Genomic DNA, 27,919 nt, shown 5'->3' with positions numbered 1-27,919 from the left:
GCTCAACATGACAGAAAAATAAGGCACATATTTCCTTGAAGGCTTTAAACAGTAAGTAAACAGAATTAAACAGTAAAACAAAAACCATCAACATAAATCTTATATACTATACAAACACAAATGTATGAGACTAAGATCTTTTCCCTATTGTCTGTGGGTATTTGTTGCTTTCACACATTAAAACCATTTTGATTGGCTCCTGACTAGAGGAGGGGGAATCTCCCCCAATCACAAGTGACCAGCAGACCACACGTGGGCGGGTGTTTCATTGTGTGGATCATTTAAACGCAATTCAATTGTATCGTCAAACCCAAAAAGGGAGAACTTATTAATATTTGATCTGTCATAATAGTCATATCTGTCATACTGTGCCATTTTGAACATACTATGGCATCTTTAACAAAAGTTAAATTACGATTCTACAATTTCAAAACATTTCAAACATGTCTACAGTCCTACATCAACAAGTCATTTAGAAAAGATCACTTTCAGCTCAATAAGATCAGGATGAGAAGAATCATGAGAAAAATCACACATCTGCTCAAATATTACACTTTCTTTCCCTCATTTATAATTGTGCTATTCACACAGTTTAGATACAGTAGATATGTATTGTTTGTTTTGTCTCAGTTTACTGACAGTGCTTACTGAGCTCACTGGACTTGGCTGCACAGCACTGACAGTGCCTGACATGACTATGAGGACGTCCTCCTGCTCCAGTGGAAACACACAGAAGAGCAATGTCTCCAGAGCTCATCATCAATCACTTCAATATCCAATGTAATCATGGTCAGGCCTAGAAAGTGTAATATTGTTGCTGAATGATACTGATCAAACTTAATCACATTTAGGTTGCCCAGGTTTGAGCTCTATACACACATATGTACATGCACACACACACAGCATCCCGTTTTTAACAGGATGTAAATCAGGTAACCCTAAGAATGCAATCAGCGGCAATTGTACAATATAAAACAAATATTAAATTGTTTTTCAATAAAAAGTCTCATAATAGATTGGATTTATATATTGCTTTAAGGCACCCAAAGCGCTTTAAATGGAAATAGTAAATGTACTGCATTTATATAGCGCTTTTATGCAAAGCGCTTTACAATGTGCCTACATTCACCCATTCACACACCGAAGGCGGCCAGCTGCCACGCAGGGAGCTGGCACAGCCATCGGGAGCAATTTGGGGTTCAGTGTCTTGCCCAAGGACACTTCGACATGCGGACTGGAGGAGCCGGGGATCGAACCACCAACCTTCTGATTAGTGGACGACCCGCTAGATCTACCTCCTGAGCCACAGCCGCCGCTTTACATATCAGAGTGTGTGTGTGTGTGTGTATGGGGAACTCAACTCATCCACCACAGATGTGTCGCAGCCACCTGGGTGATGCACGGCAGCCAGAACACTCACCACACATCAGATCAGCATCACGGTGGAGAGTTGAGAACTGAATGAACCAATTAAGTAATGAGGGATGATTAGGTGGCCATGATAAAAAGAAGGCCTGTGTGGGAATTTAGCCAAAGCACCGGGGTTACACCTCTACTCTTGTGAAGAGTGCCGATGGGGTCTTTAATGACCACAGAGAGTCAGGACCTCGGTTTAACGTCTCATCCGAAGGACGGTGCTCACTCACAGGACAGAGTAACTGTCTCTGCTCTGGAGCATTGGGGAGAGTATTCATGAGACCAGAGGGAAGAGCACCTCCTACTGGTCTGACTACAGCCAGACTGGCTTAGCTTCCATAGCAAGCCAGTGATGTGATGCAGGAGCCACGGTGCTGGATTTACACCGTTTTTCTCAATTTGGAAGAAGCTAAAGGCTCCAAATATTCTCTTTACACATTACACACATGATAAGAAGGTTGTCTATTAGAATTATAACATAAGTGCAATATTAGCACAGCCTTTAAGAGCCCCATTATAGGAATTCAAAATGTCCTCTATTTTGGGATCAAACATGTTAAAAAATTATGTTTCGGGAGATTAAACTCAAAGTTATTGCATTTTTAAAAATGCACCCTTTCATTTACAGTCAGTTTCAGACTAACTCTGGTAAACACCTCACAATGGCTGATTGGTTGCTGCTGCTGTCAGCCAATCAAGGTCCAGTATTGTGAGGACTTGGGTCTTCTAATTCATTCTGTTTAACTAGTTAAACTTTCAACACAATTGAATCATCATGGGACAAAGGAATACTGGGAGTTTTGGGGGAAACTGGCCAGTTGGTCAACTTGCCTGTACATAGACATAAAACATGGACACCGAAATCAGCCCACTATATTAAGTGACTGTATGCTATTATGCATTATCCACACTTTTAATGCCAAATTAATAGCATTTATTATTACATGGCCAATAAATATGAAGTATCACTAATTCAAAACAGATGGCTATTGCCAGGTTTATTTTTGGAACTATTTCATGTGAGAAACCACATCCACTGAGCAGTGATTTTGAGCTGTACACAGTGAGTCTCCCATCAGCCACTACCTTCACTTCCTATGGAAACAGGGAAAGTAGTCCCTGCTACTTCAGTAGTATTTTACATCATTTTGTGTAAAAATCTCCTACATGAAGCTGGATGATTTTGGTGTCTATATTCTCACACTGACCAACAGGCCAAAGTCTCCCAAAGTCTTTACACTGAAGAACACTGCTTTCAATTCTAATATAGGCACAGGTCAGCAGCAGCACTGCTTGTTTTCAGATGGCTCAGCTCAGCTTGGTGTTCTCAGATGGAGATGATGTTATTTTGGAGACAGTTCAGACCATCTGCGCTCCTCCGTTCTGCTCGGGGTCAGAGGCTGTTCCGAGGCCTGCAGGGGGACAAAGGCATTATTTTCCACATACACACTGGAAAGATTAAAATAACTATCTGCCAACTATAAGAATGAGAACTGTCTGTTTGTGAGTGAGTGAGCAGAGTGTAGAGAGCACCCGTGCGGGTGACCTGACGGAGCCAGATTTTTTAAATTTTTGTCCATCTGGCAGCGTCAGGTTATACCGGCTAAGGCAGGGGTGGGCAACTATTTTTCATGGGGGGCCACATGAGAAACCCAGATTGTTGCCGGGGGCCGAACAAATATTGTCATGCCGTAACCCATGGATAGGCAACTTTGATGATAGAGAGGGCCACAAAAAAAATTCCTCGCTACCAGATTTTGCTGAGGGCTGAACGGCGCCAGCGTGAAAAATTTGGGGCATTTGAAGCCAGGTTTAGAGGAATAACTAATTTTAAATTAACAATTGTGATGTCATTATTCAGTCTTAACCACCAATATTTGATCCTTTTCCTCACTTACTCCTATGTCACCACCTGCTCTCCCTTCAGGGCTTAAAATTAACTTTTTTCACCACCTGCCAATATGGCTGCTAGATTTTAAAGTTACCAGCCAATTAGAATTTCCACTAGCCAAAATGTTTTTCTTGAAATAAACCAGAATATGAGTGGGTTAATTTAAGCATAAGTATCAGTAAGTGGCCCGGGATTCTCAAAGCCTGTGTTGAGGGTCACACAAGAACAAAAATGCACTCTTGAAGCTAAATAAATACAAAACCAACAAGTTAATTATTTAAATTTCTACTTCAATGTAGAACAGTCATTTCTTACACATGAGATTACTTTTAGCCTTTTAGTCATAAATATTATTGAAAGATATTCCATATTCCAGACTGAAATGCTATAACAGAAGAGTATTGCCCAGAATGACATGAACATTTTTTTTTTTTTGCAATTCCATCGCGGGCCACACAGGGGGCGCCCGCGGGCCGCATACGGCCCGCGGGCCGTATGCGGCCCATGTATGGGCTAAGGTTTCAGCTACAAAAACAAAATGCTATATTGATAGCTAATAATCATTATTGCACCAAGCAATGTAGTCCTTCACCATGACATTTAGCAGAATGTTGCTAAGCAACACACAGCAGAAATACTTTGTCCTCTCTTTGATTTTTCTCTCGTTTTCTTCACAATTGTACTTGGTCAATTCCCCCTGCTGTCCCGGACGTTGCTCCACTCCCTCTGCCAATCTGGGGAGAGTTGTAGACTAGCTTCCTCCGATACATGTGCAGTCGCCAGCCGCTTCTTTTCACCTGACAGCGAGGTGTTTCACCGGCAGGACGTAGCACATGGGAGGATCACGCTACGTCTATCAAGTATCAATTTATCATTTGATCCGATGAAAAAAGCAGCTGTGAATGTTATGTGATCCAGTGGGATTTTTACCATTGGCCTACATAAAAACACCTCCTAAAATGTATTTGGCACTTGAGATGAGAGTTCATCATAAGCTTTCATGAGAAAATATTGTTATAGTTTTCTGAGACACTGCAATGATTCAGGTGGTTGGGAAGTAAATTAATACATGTATTCAGAATACAGTATTTAGAATACAAAATGTAAGTATTCTGTATTCAGTCCAGTTACATTTTAAATTGGTGGTATTCTGAATACAGCTACTTTCTTTAAAAAAAAAAGAATAATTGAAGGGGATACTTTTTATTTGCTCGGAAATTCATATGAAGCATGCAAATTGTGTGTGTGTGTGTGTGTGTGTGTGTGTGTGTGTGTGTTTTAATCACGTCATGATCACCACAACATGCAGTGAGGTTCAAATTTAATAAATAGCTACATCTCTGACACCTTGTGACAACTAAAGCACAGCAAATAGCGCTTCCCTGCCAATTCTGAAAGAACAGAGCTATGTTTATAGGGGGTAGCCTACATCAACTTAAACTGATCAAATTTGATGAAGATTGCAGAAACAGCAGCCGAAACATGTCAGGTACAAACATTGCCTAACTGGCCTTTATAGATGAACTATTCTAAAAAAAAAGAAAAAAAGAAAATTAAGTGAGGGGGCAGAAAATTGAACTGAGGGTGCAAAGCCCCCTTTTGCCCCCTCTTGGCGCCGGGCCTGGGTCGGAGTCACGTTTAAGACTGAAAACAAAACTTGTCTGAGATGACAGTTTGAGAGGCGGGCCATAGTACCATGTCGATGATTTGATTTGACAATTCTGGGGACTGGATTTGGCATTGGCCAATCCTGGCCTGTTCTGCCCCCAAATCTAGTGGGATTCAGGGTGTTGTGGCACTACGCGAGTGAGAGCCGCAGGCAGCCAGCTGCCTTTGTGTGGTGCGGAGCGGTGAGTGCAGCCTGCCGGCCTGGAATCTCCGAGGGGCCGGGGTCTGAATTCGGCCTTAACTACATTAACTAACGTTATCCTGGAATGCGATTTTAACGAGCCAGTTACATTTCTTTGCATTCTTAGACATTACCTTTGCTTTATTTTGTATGTTATGCCAGGATCAGACTACACGATATTTTTTGTCGTTCACGATGTCACCATGTCAAACGAGGCCATCATACTGCCATAAATTCGTGACATGTCTTGGTCGGGAGACTGGCCACACTACAAGTGTATTCTCGCTTAACACCGACAGAGCATCGTATGCCACCGTCATCACGTCGTCTGCTGTTGTCAGCGAGTTCACAGGTCGTCGGACCTGTGAACGAAATCTCCGAGCATGCATTGAGGCCAATACATTGACAAGAAATAGCAACCAAATCAGCCTAAATAGGCTAAAGTGGTAGATAGAAATAATGTTTATGTTAGCACAACATGCAATTGTAGAACATTTCAATATTGGACAAAATAAAACATTGAAATCAAAACACAACCCTATGTGAAACATGTATGTAATCCAGGTGCTATATATATCCCTCGCAGAATTAACGTTATTTGGATGAGTGACAGCCTCTACTGTGATGCACTGTGATGTCCGCTCCAGCCTCCAATAAGACTTGGCCTACTTCATGTGCACGCCCACTATTTTCTTGCCAGCTGCTGCGAGACGAGAAGGAAGAGAAACGAGCATGCAGCCGACACTGCTGAGCTCATGTTATTTGTAGTGACCAATGCCCATTGCCCAGGCGTTTAAACGCAAATGAAAACACCCTGGCCTTTCTATCTCTTTTATTCTTTTGAGCGGTGAGTGCGAGCGGGTGAAATCTGTATCGAGCGGGGAGCGGTCTCCCCAGGACCTGATACCTGTCTTCCGGGGTGTCACACTAGGCGAAACCATGTCAAAAAGACTGACATGCCAGTCTTTTGGTCAGGGCGTCATGAGGCGTCCTAGACGTCCCGACGCTGGTCTTTGATTATGTCACACTACAAGAGGTGAAGACGGCCGATCGTCGTCCCCGACGGTCATATTCGGGCCCGACGCTGGAAATCTGTCGCGCACGACCAAATCGGTCTAATATCGGGCTGAATTCGTGTAGTCTGAACCAGGCATTACATACAATTAGCCAAGTTATTAGTTTCTAATTCTGCCAAGTTACAGACAATAGGCACCATTTTCTCCTTCATTTCAAGGAGAAAATTCTCCTGAAATGAAGATTGATTGACAGCTGCCATGTTGTGATATGATTGGTTGAAATGGTGTAGATTCCCCCCCCCCCCCCCCCCCCTCCCCACTGGTAGGACATAGCACGTGGGAGGTTCACCAGGATATTGCATGTTTTGGTGAAGGGGGTTCCTATATGAAGGAAACCCCCGGGAGGCACGGGGAGAACATGCAAACTCCACACAGAAAGGCCTTTTTTGACAACCCCACCCGGATGGGGTAGAAATTTGATAGTACTATGTGACGTCAGCAAACTGTAGATTACTCTTATGAATGAGACTTTTGATGGGAAAAAGTGTGAAAAACTAAATACATTTTATTTATTTTATTTTCTTTTGCATATATTATTAAATAGATGCATTGAATACCCAGGTATGAACTAAAATAAAAATAAAATCACTTTTGGATTCAGCTCGTCTTTAACTCATTGAGTGCCAATGACGACTTTAGTCGTCAATTCATTTAGTGACGTAGAGTGCCATTGACGACTAAAGTCGTCAATTGCGTTTTTTGACGGGGGGATGTCGATCTAAGCCTCTTACATCGCGTCTTACAATATGGGAGCTATTGAATGTGTCTAACCTATTTTACAGAACCCTTAGGTGGCGACAGTGCTCTCCAGATTACAGAAATGTCAGGAATACAGCCTGAAAAAGCCGTGATCAAAGAGAAAGCGCTCATGCTGCAGCCCAGAGCCATGTAGATTGCTCTGGCTGCTGCTTGACGGTGCCTGCCAACAGCAATCAATCCGCGCACACAACTGAGCTCCTCTGCCTCTGTCTGTCTGTCTGCATATAGTTTCTCCACACGATTACCCACCAGAAAGGCAGCACCCGACGCCGAATGGCAAAACCTTTACCTGCAGTCCCGTTTGGCATTTCCTTGTCGCGCTGTGAGCTGTCGCAGGGCTGTCGCGCTGTGAGCCGCACCGCCCGCAAAAACGGAGGCTCCGAAAATAGACTGGGTGGGTGTGGGGAGGAGTTTGCAGCTGAGTGGGGGAGAGGGGGGTGGGGCACGCAGGCTCCACAGAACTACACCAGGTCACTACATCAGAAAATATTAGCTAGAGTCAGTGAATGTGCTTGAAATGCTGCATTTCACAAAAGGCGGAATATCTCAGCTTCTAGAAATGCATGTTTTTGCTGTTTTTGACCTATCTTCTCCGGCTGATAACTAAAGAACGGAAAATGGTATCAATAAACTTTTTTTTGCTGATGATACAATAGAGTCTCCTTGTTCTTTTTGCGTGTTCGGTGTTTACATAGTAATATAACACAATATTCTGTGGGCCTCGAGAAATCACTGAAAACGCTCTGAAACTCTGGCACTGGGAGCGTCCGTTCTCCAAAAGTGGCTGGCACTCAATGAGTTAAGAAGGTGTGGGGACTGGGAACCCTGTGTAATGCTTTAAACGTATAAAAAAAAATCCCTATGTCTGGGACTGGGAGCATAGTTTAATGTGTTGTTGACAAAATGTGCTATTGTAAGTTCTTTGGATAAAAGTGTCTGCTAAATGACGTAATGTAATATGTAAATGTAATTTATTCCAAAAGTAGGGATGCACACAATTAATCGAAGATCGATTACTCGCTCGTTAAGGATTTACTCTCGATCAAAACAACAACAAAAAGCAACGTGCATTCTGTCAGTAGAAGGGTGTTTTCAAATCATTTTTCAATTATCCTCCAGAGGGCGCAATGATATCATTGTAACAGACTGTTCAGTGTGTATGCGAGGCTCTGTGTATGTCCCCTTGAGAGCTGCCGTAGAACAGGAAGTGTGGGGAAGACGAGTGAAGCTTCCGTTGTTGACGAGTGCATGGATGTATTAAAAGAACTGGATAGGGGCAAGCCACGCCCACCCATGCATTCGGATGGAGGCTGCTCACTGGCACATTAATTCATTAATTCATCATGGGGGGGTTTTCTTCCTGGTTTTACTTCCTGACCATGCGGCCCAAGGCGAAGTGCGCATGTGTGCCATGACGTATTCCATGACGTCTCCCACCCCCACCCATGGATATATTAAAAGAAGAAAATACACCCGTATACAGCTCTTAGTGGCTTCTGAAGAAAAAATGCCCCATAAAAAATTATTTGATAATTAAAAGAGTCGTTTTATACTTTGAGTGACACCCGGGAAAAAATCCCCTGGGTTTAACAGCTGCCGGGGTCCCCATGCAAGTGGATGGGAATTTTCCTTTCTGGGCTGCATGGCGTCACGTGACTTGCAATACAGAACTTCGCCACCACGTTCAAATGGCTTCACAGCCCAGCGCTATTCCTGTGGGCTTGGACGAGTGTACTGTCAGAATAAATGTGGAAGCGTGTTATAACGTTATACAGCCTGACTCTCTCGTTTATTTTTTTATTAACAAAGTGTAAGTAATAGGCGGACCCGGACACTCTGCTACATCACTATCATTTCCACTTTAAAAAAAAAAAACTTAAACAACTTGATTTCTTTACCCCTGTATCTTATTGATTGATTTCATTTGTTTACCCGGTGGTGCACCTGTTTGCTTTTTCTTTTCTTTTCCTTCTTTTATTATATATTTTTTTCTTTTTCTGTATATATATATATTTTTTTTTACTTTTTATATTGTTTTAAATATATTGTCTTGATTGTTTTTTTTCCCATTATTAGTCTTTAATTTGTTTTTAAATAAGGTGAGACTCTATAAGCCCTTCCGGGTTTCTTTCCCTCACCTGCACAATTTCTTTGTATTAAGATACTTGTACTATCTGTTGTTATTCTTTTTTTTTTTCTTTGTGCAAATAAACAATAAACAATAAACTATAGCCCTTTTCAGACAAGTCATAAGAAAGGAGGAGATACTGCCGTATGTAAATACTGTGAATCGGTGTACAGCTACAACACGACGACATCAATGCTCTATCACTTGAACAGTGTTCATTCGGATAAATTAGCTGGCTCCTCTTCCTCAAACCTGGAGCAACCCACCATCAGCTCAGCTCAGCGAGGAAGAGTTGCGACCCTCGGCGAGCAGAAAAAATAACCCAATCAATCTGCGGGGTTATAGAAAAAGACATGATGCCTATCTGTGATTCGGTGTACACCTACAACAACAATCACTTAACAATGTTCATTCGGATAAATTGCCTGGATCCTAGTCTCACCTGGACTGGAGCTGAGCAACTTGGCATCAGCGTTTAAGAGCTGTGACGCACTGCGAGCAGAAAAAATAAACAATCTGCGGTAAGTGAGCCCCTGTTGGACCTAGGCAGCGGCCGCGGCGCGGATTCTGGGCAAATGTTGACATGTCTAAAAGTTATGGAACTACGTTTTTCTATGTTTCATAGCATAGGCTATGCTATGCCATGCTGTGAGAATCTGTTGGTGCTGTATAAATAAAGGTTTTATTGAGGAAAAAACGCATTTGGTATTGTTTGGAAAATGTATTTTTAATTACAATTAATCGATTGATTGATCATTAACGTTACCAATGATCGATTCCGGAATTTTTGGAAAATGTGCATCCCTATCCAAAAGTATTCAAAAGTATTCGAAATAGGTCACTTCATTTGAGTATTCTAATGGAATAGGTTGAAAAACACATTTTAGGGCATGTATTCAGTATTCTGTAGTGGAATACATTTGAAAAGTAAGGCTCCAAACTAGGGATGTTCATCAATTATCGAAAATCGATAATTGATCGTTAAGGATTGGAATCGATCCTGTGGCATTTGGATCGATTTTTTAATTATTAATTTTTTTTTTTTTTTTTTTTTTTTGACTAGGTTTGGGTGGAATTCATTCCTCCTCGCCCCACTCCATTGCACAGCCGACTAACGTGAGGTGGAGCTTCATATAGTCTCTAGTTTTCTGGCTGGGCACGGGCCTTTGTGCCAACAAAACGGTTTTAAACATGGGAAATGCGCCGCGGACAGCAGTGTTGGAGAGGAGACACATTGAAATAAAGAGTTCATTGAGGAGAACACGTTGTCTTTCGTATTTTCTGCCATAGGCATTCATTTTGTAAAAAAAAAAAAAAAAAAATGAAAATTGAAAATTGAAAATTTTCTAAGTAATAATTTGATCGATAATCGATAATTGATCGTTAATTTTCACCGATTATCGATTTTGGAAAATTTGCAAAATGAACATCCCTAGTCACGATACTTGGCCCTCGATAACGATATTATCACGATACAGCGATTCTGCGATAATCGATATATTGGAAGAAATTTAACCTACGATACATCACGATATCTGTGTAACTGAAGAGAAAAAAATACCCCTAAAAGGCAAGAAGCAGGTATTATGTATTTATTAGCAGAATTGACATGAACTCTCTCAGAGTTCACTCACTCACTCATACCATTTTCGATACCACGGAGGAAAAGTTACACATTAAGGGTGTATTCACACCTATCTCGTTTGGAGCAGTTGTTCCGAAACAGAGAGCATTTTCCCCCTTGGTGCGGTTCGTTTGGGGGAGTGTGAACACAGCAATCGCACTCGGATGCGGAACAAAACAAGCGGACCGAGATCGCCAAGAAAGGGTGGTCTCGGTCCGCTTTAAACAAACTCTGGTGCGGTTCGTTTGTGGTGAGAACGTGAGCCGACCTCGATCCGCCACAACAGCAGTAAACGGTGCGCATTTTTGGATAAACCAGCTGCCGTAGTCAGCTGCGCTGTGCGTAATGGCCTGAAGAACGACATTTTTATCGTTTAAAAACAACATCTTTCAGATCCTGTTTTGGCGACTTGTGACTTGCATCGATAAACTTTTGGGGATTTTTGGATCATCACATCAGCAGTTTGAACTCAATCAACTTACCTCGGACCATGGGAAGCAACGTTAATGTGTTGAATCTCTACGGATTTTGCCTGTAAATTGTGTGCGGTGTGCGGGTGCTGCTGGCTCCCTCTCTCCCTCCCTCTCTCTCGCTCTCTCTGGTCTCCATTCAATAAATGAAAACAAGGAGGTACGGTGGTGCAGTGGTAAGCACTATCGCCTCACAGCTCGAAGGTCGTGGGTTCGATTCCCACCTGGGCCGATGTGAACACTGAAGGAATGCGTGCCCGTCCGCATGTCCTCGAGTGCCCACCACCCGGGTGGGGGTCGGCAAAATGGCCTTTCTGTGTGGAGTTTGCATGTTCTCCCCGTGCCTCCCGGGGGTTTCCTTCATATAGGAACCCCCTTCACAAAAACATGCAACATCCTGGTTGCTTATATGGTTCCTCCTCTGATCGTTAAGGGCGCCTGTTCAGAGGGAGGGGAACTGGTTGGAATAGCGTGAACCTCCCACGTGCTATGTCCTACCGGTGAAGCTTCCTCGGGCAGGTGAAAAGAAGCGGCTGACTTGACTGCCCATGTCTCGGAGGATGCATGGAATCAGTCTCGGCTCTCCCCAGATCGGCAGAGGATGGAGTAGCAACCAGGATTGAGTAATTTAAATGAGCACTAAACGGGGGATAAAAATGGGATAAAAAATCGGGAAAAAAACATAAAAAAAAAAAAAAAAAAAAATGAAAACAAATCGTGGTAATCAGAGCCAGCCTTCTTTGTGATAAGATTGTCTGGTTCAATCAGACAATCAGACTGATTGCATGTCTTCCTCGAAATGTCCGTTATTATTAAATTATTTATTAATATTTTATTCCTGACAGGACAGGTGTTCATATAGCCTATGTCTCGGCTAATCCTCGTCTCCGTGATAGTAGCCTAATAGCAGAATTTGCGAGGGTCTTTGATCTTCTATCTCCAAATTCCCGATAGCCTAAATAGGCTAAATAAATACATTACATAGGCTACATAGCATACATTAATAAATAAATAAAGAACTTTCTCCCTCTCTCTCTCTCTCCCGATCCCTCCCTCTTTCTTTCTTTCTTTCTCTCTCTCTCTCTCTCCTCGCACGGCGGACGCCCGACATAGCCTAAAATGTAGGTCTAATATCCACCTTATTTTTGGTGGCCATTTTGCCTTACGTTAACTATGGGTTCTATTTCCGGTGTAACCAATTTAGATAACCCCCCAGCCCCCGACAAAAAAAATGTCTATGAGGATTTTACCCTTTTACAGCAGAGCCATTCTGCTCTACAGCCGTGTCGTTCGGGTGCTGGGATAACGTAATGCATTGTGGGTAGTCGGCTACTAACTGTGGCTAATGTTAGCGGCTAGCTAGCTATGTTACATGGCAGTAAAACGCCACCAAATTGATTTAACTTTTAACCATTTCGAGTAACACACATTTCGAGTTTCCATACGGACCTCCAGCGTTGGTTAGTTGTTTACAACGTGACTATATTTATAACTTTTATAACGGACTCCAGCTTCCGGTTTATAATTCAGGTCTGCAGCCAGAGTATAACAAAGGAAATGGCAAGCGGCAACAATGAGTCACGTTAAACCGGACCTTGTACCCACGATTCTTTTTTACAGTGGGGCATTCAAAAATAAGGTGGATAGGAAAATCTCTGGGAATTATTTTGTCCATCCCGAGAGGCTATTAGCCTATCAGAGTGTCTGCTGGCCAATCCAGGAAGTTTGACAATACTATTTGGACCGTTTCATTTGTGGCTGTGTGAACACAAACGAACCAAGGCACAAATGCAACAATTGTATCAATTAAGTACCTGAATCGGAACAAAGCAAACGACCTACAGGTGTGAATACACCCTAAGTCTTTTTATTATTATTATTAAAACAAGAAAACCTATATAACCTACCTACCTATATAATTTCTAAAAGTAGATATTAATGATCAAACATTTCCATTCATGTAGCCTACAGTATTTATGTTTTTGTTTCAACTACAAACATAAATAAACGTCAACTTGAAACTATGTTTCAACTACCACACACAGCATAATATTTTAGCCTGTTTATAAAAAAAAAAAAAAAAAAAAACATATCGATACTTGGTGCCAGTGTATCGATAACGTATCGCAAGTGGAAATATTGCGATACCGTGAGTATCGATATTTTGTCCCACCCCTAATACCCCATGGCACAATTCAAACGGGATCAAAACAAGTAACGTATCTCTCCGTTCACCACCATTCACAGTCTTTTAGACGCTAGTCCGCATGGCGAGGCAGGAAGTGACCTTCACTTTGGTTCTCTAATAGCTTACTTTACCACCTTATTATGCCACACGGAAGAACCCCAAAACTGCAGGTCTGGGATCAGATTAGCCAACCTAATCCTAACATCAGACATTGGAAGGCTGGGAAGACACTGACCCCCAAACAGCGGCTGCATCCTTCTCTTTTCACAAACTAGTGCTGTTACAAAAAAAGCCAAGGTGCCTCGGCCCAACACATTTCCAGCAGGGCAGCCAGCCAGGATCGCAGGCCGCCAGAGACTTGGCTACACGTTTTAGCACTATGCCGGTGCAATAGGTCAGTAGGTAGCCTTGCCACATCGGTATGCAGTGTTAATTGATTTCAGATAGGACACACGGCACCTTTGAAAAGCTTGTGGAGGAAGGAAAGCTCTCCGCTGTGAGGTAAAAAAAGAGCAGAGATAAAGAGAGACAAACAGAAGGAGGAAGAGAGACAGATAAGATAAGCACAGGAAGAAAGAGCGCACTGTGGGCAGAGTCAGACGACGGGACGCTCAGGCTGGCATTGCTGTGATTACCACTGCAAGGTCAAGCGTTGCTCTGGTCAGCAGAGAGGTCTCCCTCGCCAGGTGGGCGAAGAGACGTCACAACCTATCCCCGACCCAGTGTCCTTGTGACATCATTACCCCAATGACACGCCCACTTACTGTATGTCTATCTAATGCCAAGTAGGGATGAAAAACAGCTAGAATGGCAGAGATGATGTGAGATTCAAGCACCTCCATTTTTCCAGTTTGGCCTTCAGAGAGGCACAAGATTTCGCGTGTAACGTCACGTGTATGATGTTGTGGAAAATAAAACTAATAATGCAGGGTAGATATATTCTGCTTTCGTTTCCTCCCTCCATTTGTATTGGAGCATGGCAGCTGATAAACTGCAGCCACATAGATACAGTGGGTCTGTCAGGGCTTTAACACCGGCAGGGCTCCGTGCCGGTTCCGGTTCCCGAACCCAAATTTAAACCGGCCGGAGCGTTCAGATGGAAAAAATAATTGGTTCGGAACCTGAAAAGTTGGTTCTCAGCGGAACCAAAAAATTGTTGGTTTTTCCTTGCGAACCGTGACATCATCAGTGGGCGTGTCTTATTCTAGGCTGTGAAAACGAGCAGGGAGGAGAAGAACGCAGCGACAATATGGAGAAAAATAATTTGCAGTGGTCTGCTGAGGAAACCAAATGTTTAGTGGCGATTTGGGCATCTACCGAATTTTCAAGAAAAGCTAGAAAGCAGTACAAGAAAGAGCAAGTCGTATGCCGAACTTGCGGCAGAGATGGCCAAGGCTGGGTTCACCTCGAACACCAGACCAAATAATTAATAAACTTACAAAACTGAAATGTATCTTGTTTATGCATAGGTTAACTTACTGAATAGACATGAATGTGTTAGTTATTTGGCCCCTGTTTTACTTGTGACTTTATGGCTTATTGGACAAGTCAATTAGGCCTAGTGTTGAGCTCATTTGCATATTTAAAATAGATTTTTCCAAGAAACTTGTAAAACAAAAAAGTTCCTTTTCATGTATACTTTCACTGTGTAATGTTTGATTGTGATAGGCTTCATTTTTTTGTTTACTCCTATGCGGGTATATTTTGGGTATAGCCTATATTCGATTAGTGTATAGCTCATTTGCATATTCAAATTCATTTTCAAAGAAACTTGTAATACAAAAAATGTTACTTTTCATGGATACTTTCATTGTATAAAGTTTTATTTTGATAGGAGTAAAGGAAAAAAATAGCCCCATTGGGGTGTATTGTTGTCTGGCCTTACTGGCACACATCTTGGATTGATGAGAATTAAACATATTTCCTCAACTAGGATTTCTTAGGACTTTTAGTATGTTGTTCTGGACACCTCATAGAAATGATCTAAGCTGCAAAAAATTCTTTTACAATTAGTTTGTTTTTTGGTTCCAAAATGAGTTACTTTGCCTGGACTATTAGGCTAGCAGCTATATGCTGAATGAGGAGAACGGGAGGATTTCCCCTATGCTGACCCATTGACCATCTATGACGCAGTGTTTCCCACAGGATTTTGAGTATTTGTGGTGGGGGACCGCAGACCCCCTAGGGGGGTGCGGGGGCATGGCCCCCTGCGAGATTTTTTTAAACATTTTAAAGTAAAATGCATGAATTTGGTGTACTTTGAGAAAGCTTAAGAGCAAAATTAAAAGGCTAGATCTATGAAGAACATGTCATCATTACTGTGCTGTGGGTTTACAATGACAAACTAAATTTCTCCCTATAGGTCAGGGATACTCAACTTGCTTTGCCACTTTCGTGAAATGATAGAAGGCGAGGGGCCAGTTAATAAACAAACAATATACATTTTTCTGTAGCGGATTGTAGGTTTTTGGGGTGTCAGCCGGAGTTTAGGCTGACAGTGTTGTGCACACCGGATAGTTAGTTAGGTTAAGTTAGTTAGGTTAACACATTGAGTGCCAAGGACGTCTCTGGACGTCCTAAAAAAATGTAACGAGGAGTGCCAAGGACGTCTGTGGACGTCCTAAAATCATAATTCATATTATTCCATAATTCTGCTGTTTAAGGTCGTACCTAGCCAGTGAGCATGAATCCCTTCAAGGGATCACACGGCGCCACCTTAAACATCGACACGGGAGCTGCGCCACCCACCTCAGATCCTTTACTTTGTGCAGGAGACAGCAGGGAAAGACGTGATCAAAGAGGAAACCGATGCATGCTTCAGCCAGAGCCGTATAGATTGCTCTGTCTGCAGCGGACAGTGGGCTCGGCTGCATCCGCACGCAGGCTGCACAGAAACCACACCACGCCACCACATCAGAAAACACCAGCCAGAGTCAGTGAATGTGCTCGAAATTAGAGTGCAAAAGGTATTCATAAAAGTGACTATATCTTGGAAAGTAAAAAAAAACGACAGAAAACCCTTGAAAGTGCACTTTTTTCAGAGGCTGTCATTTCATAATGGAACTGTCTAGCTGTTTTCAACTGAATGGAAGTGAATCTGGCACAGGCTGCAGACAATTTTACTGAAGCGCTGTGGCACTCAATGTGTTAAGTACATACATAAGTGCCTGGGTAGTGGGCAGATGGCGGTATTTGACAATTTAGCAGCTAAATCATAGATTATTGAAAGATATTCCATATTCCAGACTGAAATGCTATAACAGAAGTATTGGCCAGAATGACATGAACATTTATTGGACACTTATTCAGCGGATATCTTGCATGTTGCGTTCAGGTGCACTGTAAAAAAAAAAAAAAATTTGGTCAACATCTTATTGTGGCGGTCAAAATATTATTGTTGTGGCCCGCCACAAATTCCTTTATGTATGGGAAACACTGTATGACGAGACACCGCCTGAATGGTAAATGGCCTGCATTTATATAGCGCTTTTTATCCAAAGCGCTTTACAGTCAGTAGTTACATTCACCCATTCACACACCGATGGCGGCAGGCTGCCACGCAGGGTGCTGGCACACCAACGGGAGCAATTTGGGGTTCAGTATCTTGCCCAAGGACACTTCAACATGCAGACTGGAGGAGGCGGGAATCGAACCACCGACCTCTTTTATCCAAAGCGATTAGTGGACGACCCGCTCTACCTCCTGAGCTACAGCCGCCCCTGAATGTATACTTATGCTGTATATATGCTGTATGATATGAAAAGATAACAAATAATAATAATAATAACAGTACTATATGAGTGATTGCGCTGCTGAATGTTTCACAAGTCTATAGTGCTCTGTCAAATGGATGTGTATAATCTGGTTCCACATAAACTCGCTTTCTTGGCCTGTAAAGAGGAGTCAATACATTTTGACATGTACATAATGGATCAAGACACTCCATCCAAGATGGCAGAAGCTAAAAAGCTCTCATACTCGATATAGACTGGACCAAGCCGAGGAGGCCCATTTAATTATCCATTTCCAATTCTACCCGCTGTCTCATTTCAATGTATCGCAGGCAGCCCCCGAAATAATTGCTTTTTGCAGCCTACAAGCTCATTTGCACACGTTTTATTGATCAAAATGACTCGGGAAAACGAAAACAATCTAAACCCAAATTAAAAGCTTCATTAAATGTGAAAATTGGTCAGGGAATTGTGAACATCTGTTTCTCGGGCCCTGCATCATAAACTCCAAGGTTAAACCAAACACCAATTTACGGCTTGCAGACTCCGGCATCAGCCACAGCACCTGAAGCACCTTCGCAAACACAGCACACGTCAACACGGCGTCTCATGAGCTCAGAGAGATGTTTGGTAGGCTCTGACTGAAAAAGCCCTTTCAGCCCGGCGATTGGTACGCTCTGTGAGTCTGCAAGTAAGGCTGAAAAGGGTGCTGCCAGTTAAACTGACAAAATCGAACAAATTTGAGAGCATAGCATACAGTTACAGTACATGACTGCGGGTGCTGCTGGAGTACTGTATGTTAGGTTGAATTTAGAAGAATTTTCCTTCATGCCTCCTCCATACAATTCAGCAGGTGGTATTGTAGGTGGCACAGGTTTTCAGTAGCAGCGGGCTAAGCACAGCACGGCTCCCTGTGACCTTGGAGCAGCTTTGAAGTGAATTGGATCTGGTTGCAAGTTGTATTTTAACAACCTCCTGCCAGAGTGTTTGTGGCCTTGTTTATGACTGTTGGCATTCGAAACTGCTCCGGTATACAGACAGAGGCCTCTGTGTTTCATACCAACACGGCCCACATACGCAGAGGTCACTAGGAATAGAGAGTTAAGAGTACATTGATCTAACCTCTAACACGCGTGCCCATTATGGACCCACTATTGAGCTGGGTTCTGATGGCTGAGCAGAGATCTACCTTGCCTTACTTAGCCTTCTGGAAGCTGGTTCCACATCTCAAGTTAGATTAGACCAGAGGTTTTCAAAGTGGGAGGTGGGCTTAGTCCCCAGGGCGACTCCAAACAGTTTCAGGGGAGGCTCAGTTAAAAAATGACATTAGTGATTACTTGTCAAGATGAGATCAAATAGAATAGCCTAAATGTGTGTGATTTGGTTTTACGCCTCTTTTCCAGAGACAGAAACTAAAAATGCCTTCAGACCTTTTTTTATGTATTTGGTGTAGTCTGAAGTATGTCTGAAGTACAGCAGAAATATCAGTCTATCTTGGCTCAATTGTTGACTTGAGTGTCTAGGGTAGGAGGTGGGGTCACATTTTTCCAAGCCTTGTCTGAGGGGAGGCCCACAGTCTCAGACTTTGGAAACCCCTGGATTAAACAGACTGACACTGATCCTGAAACTCCTAACAATCTGCCTTGAGACTGGCCCCTCTTACCTTTGGGATGTCCCGGGTCACTGAACTCTTACTTCCCCCTTCCAACTGTCCGCAGCATCTGCAGCCCATTAGGGCCGTCCTGATTGGCTGCTGCTGTGGGCTGGGCCTGCGGTGCTGCCTGTCCATTGGTCAGGGGCAAGGCCGGGCGATGGATGAGGGGGTGGTTGTGGTGAGGGGGTAAGTGGCCATTGCCCATCACACTGTGAGGGTTTGGATGAAGCACATGGTTGGCGTGGGCGTTGTGATGGGGGGAAGGCGCTACAGAGAGCTGGCCTGAGGGGTACGGTGGCTGGCCAGGCATGCCCAGCACCATGGAGGGCGGCTGCTGGGCGGAGTGCGGCGGCAGCTGGAAGTGGGCCGTCATGAGGGGGTGGTGCGGGGGCATGGGGGTCTGGATGGACGGGGTTACTCCTACGATGGGCGACTGCACGGTCACGCTGTGGCTGAAGGTGGGAGGCTGGGGGAGGCCGTAGGTGTGGGGCAGGAGGCTGGGCTGGCTCACCGCAGCTACTGGAGGAGCCCACGGCGGACCTGGCAGACACAGGCAGAGACAGAAGAGGGAAAGGAAGAGAACAATCAATTGCATATCCAACTTCACACAATAACACAATATGAAAGTCGTGTAATTTTATACCGCAGATTGATTTGTGGCATTTTGGTAAGCCGTAGACAAAGCCAGAGTGCTGATTTTAGGTCTGGTATTAGATGATCAAATGGAGACAGAAAACAGCATGGGAAGACAGACTACAGCTTGAAGTTACTCTCCGCGCCAGAACCGTCAGCGCGCACGCTCTGCTCTCTGGTCAAAGTTTGTTTTGGACTTGAAACTTCATGTCAAACGCAAACGATTTTGCAGTGATCCATGAGCCATGTCCAAGATCAACAACCACAATACGATTAGGGGATTTATTTTATTCCAAGCTGAACAAATGCTTTTGAATCTGAAAGCATACACAGTGAGGAGACATGCTCAGTGCGTGTGGCAGTCAGCAGCTCCATGATCCGTGTAGGAGCTTGTGTTTACCCAGATGCTCCAAACACTGCGGGGGTGAGTCATTACTTTATTCTGTATCATAAAGCAAATGGCTCCTGCTGTGGTTTGCTACAGGTTGGTGATTAACATAAACATTCTTACGGTGAATGTTAACTCATATCAGTAAAACTCCTGACATTAAATCATTCCATAGCAGAGAATTAAGAGTTCTCACCTGAGTCAGAGTGGCTGGAGGCATTGCTGGAATTGTCCTGTTCTCCTATGAAGAAACAATTTCACACTAATTAACAGTTGGACACATTTTCTCAGTGTTAAACTTACAGGACTGAGCACAGAGCCTTTGTGTTCACTCACCTGCAAATATCCTCAAGATATGAAGGTTTCTATTCTAAAATGTTACACATCTATTTTCTAACTATCATATAAGCCAGCAGGGTCTCTATTGTCTCAGGAAACTCACTATGTTCCAGACAAGACCCTGATGACAATTTCTTAGTGTTCTTTTATTGAGTCTGTGCTCACTTTTGCTATTGATTTCAGTCTCTCAAGGTCAAAAAGAAAAATGTACTAATAACTACAGCCCTAGATATACTCCCGAGTTGAGCCGAAGTCGTTCTGTTTAAATACTCATTTCTGGAGTTGCAGGTGAGGACGTGTGAAGAGAGAGAGGGAGAGGGGGGAGAGGGAAGCAAACTGCAGATCTCAAAAGCAGGTGAACCACTGTGGGATTCGTGAGAATGTTGCTATAAGGATGAGATCTATGAGTGTTTAAAGTGTAACTTACCCCCAAAACACTTTTTTTCCAGCTTTTAACCAATGACTTTGGGGGTGGTGTGTGAAGAATTCTGTGAATTCTGGTCAAAATTTCCACATTTGAGACCAAACTGTTGCCATTGTACCATTTGTATAATTTTCAGCCGCATAAGTGAACTCTATGGGTTGAACACTGCTTTTTTTTTGCCCTCAAATGAATGGGAGATTTCGTACAACCTGACGTCACGTTGTACCCAAAGACTATGGGATTTCAAGATAGTTACTCCCCTACTCCCCCTGTACCCTTTCCCGGCTCCTCACAACTCCAAGCCTATTCCCATGATGTCAAAGCATTTTCCTACCAATATGGCACTACAATACACACAGCTCATTGGCTGTTTGTGTCACTTGACCTGTTAATCACCTGTTAATTGATTACAATCGCCTGTTATTTTCCTACCAACTCCTATGTAACACAATACTATCAATAAACGCCACTATAATCATAAAAGGAAGGAAATGGCATTGTGTTGCTGTAAATCATTCCCAACCTTTTTCATACTAAGGAGCCCTAATTTAGTTCACATTGGGGCAATGGACCCCCCCCCCATATGATGAGATTTGGTCTCTCAGATGCAAATCTGATTTTTTTTTTTTTAATGTAGCCTAGATATGATTTTGTCTAGAATTCCATATACTGTATATTACCGGTAGGTTGAGAGATAACAGAGAATCCTGGAATCCTCTCAAGGACCACTGGTGGTCACCGGACCCCACATTGAGAGCCACTCAACCAGTTTGATTGTGCAGAGAGAAGAGAGAGAGGACTCTTCTGTGCCCCTTTTTACAAAAGCAGCCTACAGCCTAAAATGTATTTTTCTGGTTCACTTTTGACGGGGAGGAGAAGGCATGGTGAAGTGACTTATAGGCTATTGAGCTGCTGCTGCTGCACTGACGCTCTACCCACCTGTCTGTGACAAGCGGCTTGTCCAGTCATATGCAGCGGTTCGCGCATACAGATGCGGGATTCCCTCAATCCTGTATCCAATTTCAGACACTGATTGTGCAGAATTTCTTTCGCAGAAAAATCGCACACCAGCGATTTTTGTTTGTGTTAGTTTGTTGTTGTTTTGTGAGGGCGAGCGTCCTAGCCGAACTGGCAGGAGGCAGGAGGCTGTTTCGCCTATGAGCCGCCGCCAGCTGGGGCCTGAGGAGGAGGGAGGAGGAGGGAGGGGGGAGGGGGAGAATGTTCCAATAGTACCCCGCTGCAGCTCTGCTCTGCGCTCGAGAGGAAAACGCAGAGGTGGACTACACCTTTTGACAAGAATCACGAAAAAGGGAGAAACAAAAATTAAAATGGGACTTCATGGCGGTGTATATGACAAGTTGGACAAGGGAATAACATAGAGAAATCTCCCATTGTGATTACATGAGCATGTTGAGAGCGGGGGGTTTGTCCTGACTGTTGTGCTGTGCTGCGATAACGAGTCTCGCGTCACCAGGCTCTTTTAACGATACTTAGATAGACTACATACACATACTGTACATGGGAGACAATAGAGTCAATTTCTAGTTCGCCACTGAATGACCAAATTGATATAACTTTCAACCATTTTGAGCAACGCTGTTTCCATACAGGCCACCAGCGTTGGCTAGTTGTTGATATTTATAAAGATTTTGTAGCTCTCATAACTTTGTCTTGGGATGTTTTGGGGAAACTGCGGGGAAACTGTCATGGCGTCGATGTCCGGGAAAAAAATTCTGAGCTGAGCACAGCCAAAGAGTAGGCCTATAGTGAGACAAGAGGAGACGTCATTTCTTGGTTTTTCCCATAGGTTTTTTCAAATCAAGCAGCATGCCGTTTTGTTACATATCTGGGGGGTAAGTCCCCCTTTAAGCAGAAGTGTAGTTTAATGTACAACAGGCAATCAGCCACTGCAATGAAGAATATAGCAGAATTAACCTGTTGAATATCTAAAACTAACTTCAGCGTGGTGCAAAACACCTCTCTTCAAATTCAGCATCTGTTGTGGTTTTCCAGACTCTGCGGACATCAAAAATTGGAGGTATGCAGTTGTCTGCAGAGAGCATGCACGCACACCCTCTGATGATGACATGTACGTCACGCGGATGATGGCGGACTCGTGGATCCGCAAAGTATAACTAGGGCTTAAGGTGGTTAATGTCTGTAACAAAATTACTGGCACTACTCAGGTAACTGCAGGATCTTTACAACAAACAAGCGTAAATCATTGCACCCGGCGGCCATGTTTGGAAAGTAGTTCCGGCTATCTCTTTTCCTGAAAAAAGAGCGATTCTCTGCATTTTGGATTAATATTTCATCTCGTGGTGAGTACCCGAAGCACAACATGTATTTTGGCACTGTGAGATGTGTGTTTTTGGTGATGTTGAACAGCTGTACCATTAGCCTCCATTCTATGGCGATAATGTACTAACTTGATGACTGTAGCTCACTGTAAACTGCGCAGACAGTGAGGCTAAAGGCATTGTGTATCGTGGTTATGTATGGGGGTTATGTATCGTGGTTATGTATGGGGGTTATGGCAAATGAGAGAAACGTTGGCGTATCCCTTTAGCTAAAATACAGAGGTTACAGCCTGTCAAAGTGTTCATTCCTCAGGCAAAAGCTTCAGACACCAGTTATTCCGTAAAAGAACCATCAGTTATGTTAACACGTTCACTGCCAATGACGAGATATCTCGTCTTACAGAATCCAACCGTTGACTGCCAAAGACGAGATATCTCGTCTTAAATTTTTTTTTTTTTTTTGACGACGCCCCCCACGTCTTTTATAAAAATATTAGAGCCACCGAACGTGTACAACCCATTCCACCGACCCACTAAGTGGCGACAGTGCTCTCCTGACTAGAGGAAGGCAAGCAAAAAGCAGCTTCCTCGAAGCCATTCTCATGAAAATGGATTGGCGAAAACGCTTTCGTTTTCGCGCTGATTGCTGGCGGTGCGGGATTGCAAATTTGCATAATAGATTACGGGTGGAACACACTTTGAAACACGCAGCATAAATATGACCAGAATCGCAAAAGCTTCATCAAAGCTCTCAACCAAAACTCCAAGAAACGAGCGAGTCCATCCAGACTTCCTCAAAGAGCGGCCGCGCAGACAGGCACAGCAGCAGCATAGCAGTGAGACTGGTGACGCGAGGTTACCGCAGCAACAGAAACGAGCTTGTGACACGGCCGCTGCAGCCAAGAAGACACACACGGAGGGAGGAGTTGGAAGCAGAGGGGGGTTTCCTGCTGTTATGGAGGAAATTACTGTTCAAAACTATTGTTTAGATGTCTGACGTCTTACTGATGCCAAAAATGAATGGTTAAAGTGACTGTTCTATCGAATTTCACAAAAAGCCGTTTATCTCAGAATAATTTTTCTGACGCTGAAACCATGCTGTATTCAACTGCTAATGCTTACATAACTACTAACTCTACAAACTAACTCTTTTAGACAGAGAAAGCACACATTCTATTAGTTATTTTGAGATATTGTGTGTTCACAAAATCTTAGCAGAAAAGAATCCTCGGGTCTTGAAAGATGAGCCAGAATCCTCAAAAAAACCCTCTGGCAGAACCTACCTACAGTAAAAAAAAAACGGCTGGCAGTGAATGTGTTAACTCATTGAGTGCCAGCCACTTTTGGAGAACGGACGCTCCCAGTGCCAGAGTTTCAGAGCGTTTTCAGTGATTTCTCGAGGCCCACAGAATATTGTGTGATATTACTATGTAAACACTGAACACGCACAAAGAACGATGAGACTCTATTCTATCATCTGCAAAAAAAAGTTTATTGATCCCATTTTCCGTTCTTTAGTTATGAGCCGGAGAAGATAGCTTGATTCATCCAAAAACAGAATTTTTTTTCTAGAAGCTGAGATAATGGGCCTTTTGTGAAATTAAACATTTCAAGCACATCACTGACTCTGAAGCTAATCTTTTCTAATGTAGTCACACCTCAAAAATAATTTCCTTCAATAAAACAGTGAAGGCCAGGGAATTTTGTTTGGCAGAATAATATTTTTTAGCTACAACCAGCAGCGCTGGCCCCTGCGTGCGCTGCTGGTTGCAGCTTCTTGCTGGTCTTGATTTGCTGCTGGTGGGCATCGGATATTCTGGCTTGCGTTTGTCAATCCTGTCCTGCTGCCTGGGTCTGTCTGGGTGTTGTGTGCTGCTCTGCGTGCCCCCCCCCCCCCCGCCCCGCCCCGCCCCGCCCCGCCCCGCCCCGCCCCGCCCCGCCTCAACTGCACACTCCTCCTCCGTGTCTGTGGTGGCTCTCTGCTGAGTTTGCTGTGCGCACAGTGAAGGGTGCGCGACATCCAGCTTTTTTACAGCGTTCCGCGTGTGTTTGTCACCGGCTCCTATGCTTCCAGTTGAGAATAATAACAACTCCACGGCTGATCATGCGGATCTGCTGTCGCAACCGACACGGAGCGGCTCAATTGTGGGAGCAGATTGGCTGCTGCTGACAAGCAGCAGCCAGAGCGATCTACATGGCTCTGGGCTGCAGCATGAGCGCGGTTTCTCTTTGATCACGGCTTGTTCAGGCTGTATTCCTGACATTTCTGTCATCTGGAGAGCACTGTCGCCACCTAAGGGTTCTGTAAAATAGGTTAGACACATTCAATAGCTCCCATATTGTAAGACGCGATGTAAGAGGGTTAGATCGACACCCCCCCCGTCAAAAAACGCAATTGACGACTTTAGTCGTCAATGGCACTCTACGTCACTTTTTGAAATGACGACTAAAGTCGTCATTGGCACTCAATGAGTTAATGTCATGTACTGTACTTCACATGCTGTAGTTATGAATGAATGGATAAAAATAGCAGTTAAAGTGGGACATAGGTAGAAATGCTGTTACCCGTTAGTGGTTCCTCCTCATCCCTTCCTTTCACTGTGAATCAAACAAACAAACTTTAGTGCTTTGATTTTACTCTATCTACACAGTGCAGTCCATAAGTATTTGATTTTAGTCTATCTACACAGTGCAGTCCATAAGTATTTGATTTTACTCTATCTACACAGTGCAGTCCATAAGTATTTGATTTTACTCTATCTACACAGTGCAGTCCATAAGTATTTGATTTTAGTCTATCTACACAGTGCCGTCCATAAGTATTTGATTTTACTCTATCTACACAGTGCAGTCCATAAGTATTTGATGTTACTCTATCTACACAGTGTAGTCCACAAGTATTTGATTTTACTCTATCAAGACAGTGCAGTCCATAAGTATTTGATTTTACTCTATCAAGACAGTGCAGTCCATAAGTATTTGATTTTACTCTATCTACACAGTGCAGTCCATAAGTATTTGATTTTACTCTATCTACACAGTGCAGTCCACAAGTATTTGATTTTACTCTATCTACACAGTGCAGTCCATAAGTATTTGATTTTACTCTATCTACACAGTGCAGTCCATAAGTATTTGATTTTACTCTATCAAGACAGTGCAGTCCATAAGTATTTGATTTTACTCTATCTACACAGTGTAGGGTTGTCAAAAGTATCGATAGTATTGAAAAGTATCAATACTGAACATTTGAAATGGATACAATACTCATTTGCAACAGTTTCAATACCAGCAGTGCTTTCTTTAAGTGAAAAATCGCAGATTTTCCCCCTCCCTATGATTGGTGGGCAGTGTTGGGCAGTAACGCGTTACTTAGTAACGTGTTACTGTAATTAGTTACTTTTTTAGTAACTAAGTAATATAAGGCGTTACAATTTCCAAAACAGTAATTAGATTACAGTTACTAATCCAAGTAACGCATGCGTTACTGCGTTACATCATTGCCTGCCAGAATGCAGTGTTTTCTATGTAAAAGAAGAAAAGAAAACATTTTATCCTCACGGACTCAGATAGACCTGTCGCGCACACATATACGTCATAGTGTGTGTGCGCGATACAGCGTCAGAGCGTGCACGCTGGCTTTCAAAACAAACCGAGTCAGAAGAAGGAGACGAGCAAGAGAAATATGCGTTCAAAAGCTGGAACATTATTGTCCTTTGTAAACTATGTGCGAGCAGCTTGGCAGATGCTACCTATTTGCACTGTTGACTCACCCTCATATCGATGCATCATAGAGAAAATAGCCACGAAGAACAATATCAAGCTGCCGCAGCCGCACACAGGTAAGGACTGTTGCTGGCTACCTCGAGAGAGAATATGCGGGGATAGAGCATAGGGATAGAGGCTAAATTGAAGGCGACACCACGTGAGGTAGACTTGGGTGGTGTAATAGTTAATAGTTTAACAGATACACTTTGGGTAAGTGTTGTACACTTTGTTACTTCCTAACCTTCTCGTCAAAGCCTTCTGACCTCTCCCGAGTCCCTTCACGTCTTTTCCAGTGTGAAGCTAGCCAGTCTTAACACACCACTTCCTGTTCTTTCTAACCAAATTCAAAGTAAAATGCCTTTGGCGTTTCTTTTAACATAGCTTCTTTTGTGTGTTTTTTACTGAGATGTACTGACATTGGCTTCTGCTGTAACACAAGAAATTCACCCAGGGGATTAATAAAGTACTCTATCTATCTATCTATCTATCTATCTATCTATCTATCATAATACCAAAGCGAAAATAATTAATACAGTGACATGCTAGACATGTAACAACTTAAGTGTAAGGTATTTGGGGTAAAAAAGAAAAGAAAAAGTAACTAGTAACGTAACTAGTAACGTACGTAGTTACTTTTTGAAAAAGTAATCAGTAAAGTAACTTTTATTACTTTTTTAAGGAGTAATCAGTAATCAGTAACTAATTACTTTTCCAGAGTAACTTGCCCAACACTGTTGGTGGGTATCTGTTGCTTCAACAAGCTAAATCTGTTCTGTTATCAGGCCTAGATTATTGAGAAGCTTGCATCTGTCCGTTCATCTGTCTAACTTTATTTTTATGCCTCTTGATGTGTCGTCATCCCCCCTTCGCGTGGTATGGAAAATGGTATTGAGTATCGATATTTTCCCGAGTATCGGTATCGAAGTATAAATTCTAGTATCGTGACATCCCTAACACAGTGCAGTCCATAAGTATTTGATTTGACTCTATCTACACAGTGCAGTCCATAAGTATTTGATTTGACTCTATCTACACAGTGCAGTCCATAAGTATTTGATTTTAGTCTATCTACACAGTGCAGTCCATAAGTATTTGATTTTACTCTATCTACACAGTGCTGTCCATAAGTATTTGATTTTACTCTACACAGTGCAGTCCATAAGTATTTGATTTTACTCTATCTACACAGTGCAGTCCATAAGTATTTGATTTTACTCTATCTACACAGTGCAGTCCATAAGTATTTGATTTTAGTCTATCTACACAGTGCAGTCCATAAGT

At 43.0% G+C, this 27,919-nt stretch overlaps 1 protein-coding gene across 6 annotated transcripts in view; it reads right to left on the bottom strand.

Moving 5' to 3' along the window:
* Positions 1 to 87: 87 nt before the first annotated feature.
* Positions 88 to 27,919, bottom strand: part of LOC310785517 (patr class I histocompatibility antigen, alpha chain E-like) — a 358,851-nt gene continuing 331,019 nt past the window's right edge. For 5 of the 6 annotated variants that reach the window (XM_083646612.1, XM_083646611.1, XM_083646616.1 and 2 more), the window contains 4 exons: positions 25,436 to 25,468; positions 20,004 to 20,048; positions 18,796 to 19,326; positions 88 to 2,828 (listed from right to left, as the gene is read on the bottom strand). In XM_083646612.1, the coding sequence (XP_083502738.1) occupies positions 18,824 to 19,326; positions 20,004 to 20,048; positions 25,436 to 25,468 (581 nt within the window). In that variant the 3' untranslated portion in view covers positions 88 to 2,828; positions 18,796 to 18,823. The remainder of the gene's footprint in view (positions 2,829 to 18,795; positions 19,327 to 20,003; positions 20,049 to 25,435; positions 25,469 to 27,919) is intronic. The other variant, XM_083646615.1, reaches the window with a different exon arrangement.

This window comes from Poromitra crassiceps (genome assembly GCF_964638095.1).
Source record: "Poromitra crassiceps genome assembly, chromosome: 11".
In the NCBI taxonomy this organism is placed as follows: Eukaryota; Metazoa; Chordata; class Actinopteri; order Beryciformes; family Melamphaidae; genus Poromitra; species Poromitra crassiceps.
Note: the sequence above shows the minus strand (reverse complement) of the source record. Positions and strands in the feature narration are given on the sequence as shown.